This window comes from Amphiura filiformis, chromosome 20, assembly GCF_039555335.1.
Source record: "Amphiura filiformis chromosome 20, Afil_fr2py, whole genome shotgun sequence".
NCBI classification, from domain to species: Eukaryota; Metazoa; Echinodermata; class Ophiuroidea; order Amphilepidida; family Amphiuridae; genus Amphiura; species Amphiura filiformis.
In genome coordinates, this window is record NC_092647.1 from 145,001 (window position 1) to 156,321 (window position 11,321).

Below are 11,321 nucleotides of genomic sequence, written 5' to 3' on the forward strand. Positions count from 1 at the left end.
AGGTCAATTAGATCTCCAAAATTGCTACCCAATGCTCCAAAATTCAAAATGGCGGCCAAAATAGTGAATTCGAGTGACAATTACTTGAGTATTTTCAGGCCGATGGCGGTCTTCGCGGTGACGAGTGATGTGAGTTTTGAGTCACATATGTCAGTCAGTGACCGATAAGTTCTAACGGCGAAGCTTCGATAATGTGCAAACTCGCCTTAGCCAAAATCAACATGGGTCATAGTCGCGGGAAATATTTTACAAAGGTATTTAACTAACACCTTCGCTGTTCACAATATGACAGTAATGGGAAGAAAAGTGCAAATGTTCGTCATTTTCCGTCATATTTCCGACAACATATGCATCGCCTCTTCCACAAGTCAGTCTCTTACACAAAACATCCCGCCACACGCTTGATTGCGCATTGAGTATCCTTGGCAAGTCTCATAATTGACTTTGCGAAAGTTCGTTGTGATTATGCCTGTTGTAACGTTCACAAATTTCTAACATTCCACGTTTCCTAAAAAAAATCACTTCTCCTGTACGTTCACGTTCAATTACATTTTACAGCTGAAGATTGGGATAACATCAATAAGTTTGCCATAGATGTTGGATGGCAAATTGTGTTTGATTTCAATATGCTTCTACGGAATGACACATCATGGGATTCTTCTAATGCAGAGCTATTATTGAAATACACGAGAGAAAGAGGATATAATATTACAGGGTGGGAACTTGGAAATGGTAAGATGCGTGTTTCATATAGCCCTACTAGTATAGGGCCTTTTGACTGTGGTGAACCAAAACCATGCTATATCATCAATTCTGGCTATATCCAGAGAACTGCTAACCCCAGTGACTGCTTCCCCTTTTTCGGGTGGAGAGGTCACTGGGTTTTAGCGGTTCTCGAATATAGTGTGTTTAAAAGGCCCTATAGTAGGGCTAGATACTATTACAGGTTCACGCTGCGCGATTTATTTTATCATTTTAAAAATAAAGTCATGATATATGCATGTAGTGAAGTTCCGAAATATTTCTTTGTTTCTTTTTTGAAACCGTAATATATTCAGGAAGCACTAAAAACAATTAATTTTAGGCGGCATGATGTTAGTCCTGTTTTTGAGACCACTAAATATCCTGTTTGTCATAAGCGTTGGTCTCAATCCCAGCTGGCCTGTGCTTCTTCGTGGTTCCAATTCAGCTTGGAACCGAGGCGCTATGTACGCACGTTTGACCTGGAGACAGTAGAGAGTTTGCGAAATGAAGTTTGACAATTTATTTCAACTTTAACGGCAACCAGTGGCGTACCGTGGCCGCCCCAACCCCGGGGGGCTGAAGAAGAAACAATTTTGCCGCCCCTTCTTTAACAGCCCGAAAAGGTTGACCCAATTTTTTCACGGTCGTTTGAAAAAGTGAAGAGCAAAAAAAAATAATAAAAAAAAGGATTTCAGGCGCTAGCGACCTAAAAGCAACCGTTTTTCAAAAATTATTATGCTTTTTCAATTTTTTGCGCCCTTTTTATTTGCTAATTCGTTTTGCCGTCCCCTTCATTTTTCCCGCCCCTTCTTCTTCCGCCGCCCTTCGTTTTTGCCGCCACCTACTTTGACCCCAGGGCGCCCCCAAAGCCCCCCAAAAAAATACTCGCATGGCAACTGCACATATATCGATCGGATTTCTTGCTCAGTTTTACTTCAACGCGAACGTCTGATTAGTTACTGCACCAGCGCCTTGTTGCTTAAACTCGGGACATATATGTATTAATGGGCGATCAAAAGAAGGGCCTTTATAAGCGACTGCTCCCTTTTGTTTGGTCAAGTGGGTTATTGGTCACCCTTCAAGACAAAAAAAATAAAGACTAAAAGCAGGTACTTACATCTGTACATACTCTATTTCCAGAACCAGATCAAATTTATTTACATTCTAATATCACTATCAGTGCCGAGCAATTAGCACATGATGTCATTGGTTTACGGCAGTTACTAGACACCCATGGTTTCCAGGAATCATTTCTTATTGGTCCAGATGTAACCAATCCAAGTCCTGGTAGTGTTCCTGCAGAATTCTTACAACGGTAAAGTGTTTTTTTAAATCGTGTAATGGGTTCTATGTTTATTTAAGCATAGGCTTAGGAACCGGGTGGAATGTGGGCTTAGGGGCTCACCCCCTCAATAATTTTGGTGCCCCCCCAATCCTAGGTGAAGTTCAAAAATTGTGATAAAATAGAGGGAAAATCCCCCTCGGGCACCCCCACATTTGTCAAGTTTCACCCCCTCCCCGCCCCTAATGTTGAAAATGTTCCTAAGCCAATGTCCATTACGAATTCTAAGGTTTTGCTTTAGGGTTAAAATTTAGGGATCGGATATAAAAAATCTCGTGACTCTTACATGAAGACCTAAATATGGAGGCACCTAATTGTGTATAACCCTAACTGAACCAAATCTCACTATTAAAACCGCTGCTCGTGCATGCATTGCACGTGATGCGATGATTTGATACCCAGGTAATCGCTGGCCGGGCAAGCGTCACCCGTGGCCACAGCCTTCAGGCTGGAGATCTTCTACGTGGAATGTGAGGGGTCCGAGGTTCGAATCCCGGGGGGCACCAAGTGATTTCTTTGTTGATCTTCTCTCCTTTTTCGTTTCTCCTTTCCCGTCCGATAGCAAAAAAATCCTTCTGTTCAGTTAGGGTTATACTGTCGATCCGTTACATGCCACCTGTGTCATTCGGTAAAACGTGTAAACGCGGTACTACAGCACACTGTCTAAATTGGCGTATCTTGCCGAGTGAAAACATGTAAATAACAGCTCTCAATAACTATTTAAATGCTTTCGATCAAACGAATTACTCGTAAAATTAATTGGTTTGTCATAGTGTATTAAAGTATGTTATGACAAACTAATTTTCTAGAAATTCGTTATATTTTGCCGATTTACACTCGGAAAATACTCCCAATTAAAAGTAACAGGGTTCCCCAATCTAAATTTTAACATGTTTTAAATAATTTTGTTTCATTTGCAGCAGTCATTTGTTGTTGTTGTGAAAATCTATGAATTCTGACATCTTTTTGTCACGGTGTAAAGTGTATACCTATTCGCCGTAGAAGTGACGTAGTTAATCGGATTAACTACCATAGCAATAGAGGAATGAAATTTTGACTATATCGCCCTGCACTACAACGTTCACTCGGTACCTATGCATTGAACCATAGATGTCAAAAAACAGGGATAAAGACCTGCATCGTAATTCTATAGAATATGCATATTATGCTGATCACCCGCACCTGTTAGAGTGCAATCTGATTGTAGTGCAGGGCGACCTGTTCAAAAATTAGTTTCTTCTATTGCTATGATAGTAAATCTGATTATGACGTCACTTCTGCGGCGAATAGAGTTGATCCCGGAGTTGATCTAGGTTGATTTGTTGTTGTGTAATGGCTGAGCCCATTCTTGTCTCGGTCCCAGCCGGTTTGTGTTCCTCCGTCACTAAACAAACCGTCTGGCGACAACCCCGAAATGACGATCGCTAAAATTGGTTAATGAATTTCCAAATAAAACTGTTTTCAGTTGGCTATAAGACGTGACTTGTGTAAGCGACACTAAATATCGTAGGCCCCTCACTATTTGTAGATACCGCATACGCAAAATATACGCTGGCTTAGCAGCCACTGAGACGCCAATCGTCTGATATCGCCTTTCATGTCAGCGACTCACAGTGCGTACTGGCATACTAGTACGTTGTGTGTAACCGCATAGCTGTCACTCAACCGCTGCACGCGTGGAAGCCCATCACTGATTCACAGCCAATTCTCAATCGGAACATTTTTTATGAAGATGATTGGCCAATCAGAAAAGACGTACTATGAGGTTGTCGCCAGACGGTTTGTTCAGTGACGAAGGAGCACAAATCGGCTGGGACCGAGACTAAGCCCATCCATGGTGAATTTAAAACTTCGGATCGATAAATGTAGTGTACATAGCGGTAGCTATTTGAAACAATAGCTGCACAATGGTGGCTAAAACTTACATTTATTCTCTAAATAGAATATAGTTGAGTGAATTATTAACCCCTTTTCAGTTGAACCGTTGGTGAAATATGACAATTTTTTAAGGAGTCTGTACCGTATATTCCTTGTTGTCTTTGCATTAGCTACCTGCGTTCTTGCGGTAACTCAACATTTGCAACCACGTGGCATTCCTATTCCGTGAATGGGAAGCATACAAGTGTCGATAAGTTTATTAATGCTGATATCATGGACTCATTGAAGAAAGAAATCGAAGAGGTAGCCAAATACATTCAGGCCTCTCGACCATACCTGCCGAAGTCTTGGATCGGGGAGACGGCAGGTGCATATAATAGTGGCGCTCCAGGATTGTCTAACACATTTGTAGGAGGATTTTTGTAAGTATTCAACCGAGTTCAATAACCTTTACAGCCTGTCTCAAAAACAATTGTGCAAGTGAAAAGCGCCCGCTTTGGCAATTAGAAAATACCGTTGTGACATGATGCTTACATCAATGTCACGTATTTGTTCTGTTCAATTTGCTTGTTCCAATTTCGAGATATGTTTATTTAACAACGAAAGAGTAAAATCACAATTGTGCCACTTTTACTAGGGAAGAGAGCTGTACATGTAATTCAATGATAGCTGATGTTGATGCGTCTAATGCACTCCCCCTTTCGGGGCGCATGCATTATACGTATCAACATCAGCGCACGTGCATTATTTTGTCTATCTCTTCCAACAAGTAATACGCGTTCATTAACCTATAACATGTATAAGTGCGCAATATTTGTTTGTCTTTTAACATGTCTGAAGTGACTAAGAGAACAGTATTTACCATGATAAAATCATTGACATGCACGTGTATTTGATTTTTTGTTGACAGCAGAATGTGAAACATTAATTTATCTTTTAATCTCTTTTAAGTTGAAAAGAGAATCATCATTCCTGCATCAAAATAAAACAGTCATAAAGATTTTGCATTGTGTAATTGATGCATTCTTTTGATTTCACGAAGGAACTCTTGATAAACTTGATGCTATCACTGTTACATGTAAAGCCCTCTTCCCTAGTAAAAGTGGCACAATTGTGATTTTACCCTTTCGTCTTTAACTAAACATCTCTCGAGATTAAAACAAGCAAATTGAACAGAACAAACGGCATTTGAGAGCTAAGACTACGCCCTGGACGTTGATGTAAGCATCCTGTCACAACGGTATTTTCTAATTACCAGAGAGGGCGCTTTTCACTTGCACAATTTTTTTAGACATGCTGTATAACTGATAACCATGCCATGATTGTACATGTAAAACAAGTCTAATTGAGATTAAGAACTGTATACAGCTTTGTGAAAAATGATATGATGTAATTATATCGTTATGAATACGGCAGACGGCCGAATCCAGATTCGTCTTTTGGTAAATTTATTTTACGAATGCATTACATTTGAATTAGAGAACAAGGGATCAATGCTGTACATGATAGAGGGCAGCATATCAATTTTTTTAACGGAGACCAGATGATAACAGCATAATAAGTAATCAAAAGAGGGCGGCATACAAGGTTAGTTGACGGTGCATCACAGTACGGTCACCGACGGCAACCGTTAAAAAATCGATATGCTGCCCTCTATAGGTATAGCATCGATCCCTTGTTCTCGAATTCAAATGTAATGCATGTGTAAAATGAATTTACCAAAAGCCGAATCCGGATTCGGCCGTCTGCCGTATTCATAACGATATGTGCTTTAACAATGAACTTCAAATTTGACATGTTTGGGGTGAAATAAAATCTAAATCTGATCTGTTTACAAACTGATAAAATATCACTTAAATTGGGCTATTCCAGTTTGAATCCACACTACCCCTGTGGAAGATTTTGGAAATATCTTCCCCAGGGGGAGTATGTTTTTCAAATGTAATTGTTCAGGGTTAATCATTTTGAAACCCATACTCCCTCTGTATTATGGCGTTACGGTCCGTTACCTATATCTTCCACAACTGGAGTGAGTATTTCATATGGAAGTTTACCACATTGTCTGTTCTATTCAAAACTCATCCTCACTCTGTGACCGAATTTGGCTAAATCTTCCACAGGGGTAGTGTGGATTTTAAATGGAATAGCCCATTGCATCGGTCTCTAGAGAAATCGACATGTATATAATTATTTTTCAGATGGTTGGATAAATTGGGACTTTCAGCAGCAAATGGCGTGGATCTTGTCATACGTCAAACGTTCTTTGGAGGGTATTATGGACTACTGGATAAGAACTCGAACCCGACACCTGTATGAATAAATATATTTTGACGAGGCCCTGTAACCATGGGCACATAATGTTTTCGATGTCATTCCTTTTGCTGTAAACGTTATCGATGCGTGTGGAATTAAATGTTTGGACATAAAATATCAATTTCATTATTTTTGCAACTTAGGCTACACGACTTCATACAATCTGAAATTAATCTTCGTTTTTCTTGTTAATTAAGCGCATGTTGTTGTTTTCTATATCTATACTAATAAAATAATAAGCGGGCTCTGTCTATCTGTCTGTCTATCTGTGTATCTGTGTATCTATCTATCTGTCTGTCTGTCCGGCTATGCGTTTCGCCGCACTTCAACGCATCGTGCTGAAATTTTGGATATAGGTAGGTATTGGGAAAAGCATGTTGGCCATGTGGTTTTGAGGGTCATCGGAGGTCAAGGTCAAAGGTCAAAATTTCAAACTTTGTCCGATCGGGCCCAAATTTGGTGGGTGGAATCCTTGATAGGAGGGGAATATAATGCGCAAAATAAAATCGAGGTCAACCGAGGTCAAAGGTCATTACGGAGGGGACAAATTTCAAACTTTGTCCGATCGGGCTCAAACTTGGTGGGTCGAAACCTTCGTATGAGGGGAGCATGAAAAACATTATATGGAGGTCATCCGAGGTCAAAGGTCAAAGGTCATGGATTTCAAACTTTGTCCTATCGGGCTCAAAATTGGTGGGTGGAATCCTTGATGCGAGGGGAATATATGCGCAAAATAAAATTGAGGTCAACCGAGGTCAAAGGTCATGTAGGGGCTAAATTTAAACTTTGCCCTATTGGCCTTAAACTTGATATAGGTGGAATCCTTTGTATGAGGGGAGGGGGAATGAAAAAATTACACCAAGGTCATCTGGGGTCAAACAGAAATGCTATCATGCCAGTGCTCTCACAGCATCAGGGCTCTCACAGCTGCAGGTGCACTAGTTACCAAAATAATAAGCGAAGTCTTGGTGTCTGTCTGTCTATCTGTGTGTTTGGGTGGGTGTCTGTCTGTCTGTCCGGCTATGCGTTTCGCCGCGCTTTGATGCATCGATCAGATATTTCGGATATTGATAGGTATCGGGAAAAGCATGTTGACCGGGTGTTATAAAAGTCATGGGAGGTCAAGGTCAAAGGTCGTGAATTTTTAACTTTGTCCGATCGGGTTCAAACTTGTTAGGTGGGATCCTTGATACGAGGGGAATATATGCGCGAAACAAAATCAAGGTCAACCGAGGTCAAAGGTCATGCAGGGGCTAAATTTTAAACTTCGCTCTGTTTGGCTTAAACTTGGTGAAAGTAATTCTCTATATCACTGGAGCATGAACAAAATCAAACCGAGGTCACTCGAGTTCAAAGGTCGACATGAGGTCAAACGTTAGAGTATGCCCAATCGGGCTTAAAAGTGGTAAAAAGAATCCTCAATATGACGGGAACATGTCAAGAAGTCAAAAGGGTAATCAGGGGTCAAATAGCATCACTATCAGTTACTCTCACAGCTACCGGATGAACTAGTTTATTAAATTTTGTATCCGTCTAAACTGTCATAGCCTGTTTTAGGATTTTTGTAAAGAAGCTTTTATATTTCATACTTTAGTTAAATGTCACATTATAATTTTACAATTAGCAAATCCTATTAAAAACACCTGCAACTTGCAAAAAAGCATACGAGGTTTCAGCTTTAATGATTATCATTTTGTATTTCAGGTTTTCTGGTTATCTGTATTATATAAACAATTAGTTGGTCCTATTGTATTGAATGTTAGCAGCACATCACCTGATTTGCGAGCTTATGCTCACTGCACAAACAACCAAACAAGGTAAAATATGGGGGGGGGGTGAATAACAATAACTACTACCAATTTATAACTTGTTATAACTTCTGGGCTAAACTGATGAATGCAACATGCACTCACATATAAATAGTAGGCTACATACATGATGTATAATCACATCCAAAATGAAGGCTAAAGTTGGGTTTTATGCAATATCATTGTTTGGTACAAACGGTAGAAGTAATTGCAATTCGTCACTATGCAACAGCCGGTACAATAATACCTTTTCTGTGTATCTTTTCTAGATATTATAATACAGGACACGTCACCCTGTTTGTAATAAACTTACAACAGGAGAGTCACATCTTGTTGACATTAACGGGAGACCTAGCAGGGAAGAAAATATTTCAATATCTCTTAACGCCGAATGATAAGAAGAACATTACAGCAACGTAAGACAATCTCTCTAGTTAAAAACTAATACAATGTCATGTTCACTTTGCGGGTTCATTTACTTGACTCAGTTTTCACATGAGAGAGAATAAGGCGACGTCTAATTACTTGGTTTTGTAATTGAACTCATTCCTCCAAGGTGATGAAAATGCTTTTATTGACCATATGTTGACAATATTAAGTAAGGGGCTGTGCAATAACTATGAGCCCTGGGGAGGGTAAAATTGGGGGGGGGCAAGAAATTTTGTCGAGCTGAAAGGGGGGCGGCAAGCAATTTTTGGCAAGCCGAGGGGGGGGGGGGCAAGCGGTTTTTGGCACACATTCTTGGGGCGCCTTTTAGATAAAAGGCTTGGGAAAACCGTACGGAAAAATTTTCATGCTCGCTGCGCTCGCAACATGTATATAGCCCATTTAAAGTTTGCAAATTGGGATCTCAAAAATTTGGGGGTGGGGCAAGCGATTTTTGGCGGGCCGAGAGGGGGGGGCAAGCGATTTTTGGCGAACTGTTTGGAAATTTTACCCCCCCCCCCGGGGGGCTCATAATTATTGCACAGCCCCTAAGTTAAACATTAATCAAAGTAATATACTACTAATTTGAGGCATACATTGAAATATTGATGTGTACAGAGACATAAAATCACCATGTCCTAAAACATTTGTTAAACCGTAGCAGATTGCCCCTTCCCCTGCCAAAATGGATGAAACAAAAAGTATCAGAAAACTGAATAATTCAGCACATCCTGGTATAATTAACCACTGAATCAAGTCAAACCCCTGGGAGCAAATCAGACATTTTTGGACGAAATATTTGGTATAGTTAGGCACCACATCGAGTTTGATCCTATAGAACTATCGGTGCCCGGTTAGGTACGGATGGCTCTTAACATTACTCCCTGGAGATGTAATAAATTGGATCAAGCATAATAATTAACAGTTGCATAGTGTTATTGTTTATCATTTAAATAAAAAAATAATGCACTGTGCAAATGTTCAGTGTACGAACAAAAACTGCCATCTACCTCTTCGGGCACCGATAGCGGTATAGGACCAAAAAAGGATGTCGTGTCTTACATTTTTGAAGACATTTATAGATACATTTGTGCGAAAAATATTCGTCTCCAAAATAATCTTAAACATAATTGACTCGTGTTTTTGTGAATTTATATAATTTACAGGGAAGTGGACTTGAACGGCAAACTACTACAGCTAACCGAGAAAGACACGCTACCGATTATGAAAGGAAAAGAGTTATCACCTCATGAACCAATAACGTTACCACCATTATGTTACGCATTCTTTGTAATAGATGCTAATGTTACTGCATGTTACCAATAAACGTCTCTGAATTGGTCATCATTAGACTCCAATGTTACTGCATGTTATAAACGTCCCAGAATTGGTCATCATTTCGCAAATCTCACTGCTGTTACCAATAAACGTTGCCGTAAAATTATAATATGCAAACGAAAGAATAACTTAATGAAAGTACAAATGGCGATTTTGTTTTTGGCATATTGAAGCTAAACTGATGAAATATGGTGCAAAAGTGGAATAAATTCGCGCCAAAATTTGTACTTTTGTGGCTCAGTAAAAAGATCAAGAATGAGGTTAATTTGGTCAGAAATCCACATACAGACGTCAACATTGGGGGATGATTGTATTGGACCATCCCAACAACGGGATTGATCGATTTTAAGCCGTAGGTAATTCCTAACAAGATGTATGTTTTAATTTGATTAAAATTTGTAATACTTATGGTGTTTTTATTTGAACTGAAGTGTTTAAGAATGAGAATAAAGGTATTGTTTTAGCCGCTGTCGTGCATCTATCGTCTCATATAATACGGGCGACATCATTATTTTTGGCGTAAAGCGTTTCACTTAAAATAATGATATCGCCTGTGTTATATGAGACGCAGTTCAAAGAGGTTTACGTTTTGCTATTTTTCAAATAAAAGGTCCCAATTTGGAAAAACACTTTTTGGTGTTAATGTGTTCAAAAAGGGTAATTTAAGTGGGGTTAAGGTGGTACTACACCCCTGGCCAATTTTGTGTCTATTTTTGCATTTTTCTCAAACATTATAGCGCATTGGTGACAAGTAAGATATATATATTATAGTACTGCACTGAAAATTTTATTTCAGCACAGACAACAGTTGTGGAGTTACAGTCAAAAATTAGGGGAAACCAATATTTGATCAATAAATCAATAACTACTTGTCTTGAGTCAGTGAAATTCTAGTGTAGTAACTGGATTCCTTGTCCCTATAATATACATAACTTTTGTTATCAGTGTTGTATTAGTTTTTAAGAAAAATGCCAAAATAGTCACGCATTTATCAAGGGGTAAAGTACCACCTTAAGTCTGCTTTTTACACATATGCGCGCAATTCAGCGCACTGGTTAGGGTACTTGCCTTTGCACACTGGCGCACTGGACACTTGCGCACTGGTTAGGGTTCTTGCCTTTAGTGCATAGTGCATTAGGTCCCGGGTTCAATTCCCGGCGCACACCGTCATCATCCCTATATCTTCGTGTTAAGAATTGCCGTGGTAGTACGATAAATCCTCACGTTTTTCAACAACTACGCATGGTGATTTTGTTCGAGATAGGCCGTGCGACTCAGGCTATGCATACAATTTGAGATTTTGAGAGCCAGCCACACTGTTTCTATTCTATGTTTTACGATTTTCGCATGATCAGTATATGGCTGGCCGTAACCGCCACAACGTGGAGCTGCTACGCGTAGCTTACTTTTCGCTTCGCGGAGCTAAATTGACCAATCATGTTAGATCTTTTCATTACGCGGAGCCAGTTGAT

General features: G+C 39.7%; 1 protein-coding gene across 1 annotated transcript in view; it reads left to right on the top strand.

Moving 5' to 3' along the window:
* Positions 1-10,279, top strand: part of LOC140141796 (heparanase-like) — a 15,122-nt gene extending 4,843 nt beyond the window's left edge. The window contains exons 4-10 of the mRNA XM_072163661.1: positions 559-732; positions 1,885-2,059; positions 4,135-4,386; positions 6,163-6,274; positions 7,982-8,094; positions 8,355-8,501; positions 9,678-10,279. Coding sequence (XP_072019762.1) covers positions 559-732; positions 1,885-2,059; positions 4,135-4,386; positions 6,163-6,274; positions 7,982-8,094; positions 8,355-8,501; positions 9,678-9,837 — 1,133 coding nt within the window. The 3' untranslated portion in view covers positions 9,838-10,279. The remainder of the gene's footprint in view (positions 1-558; positions 733-1,884; positions 2,060-4,134; positions 4,387-6,162; positions 6,275-7,981; positions 8,095-8,354; positions 8,502-9,677) is intronic.
* Positions 10,280-11,321: the final 1,042 nt, after the last annotated feature.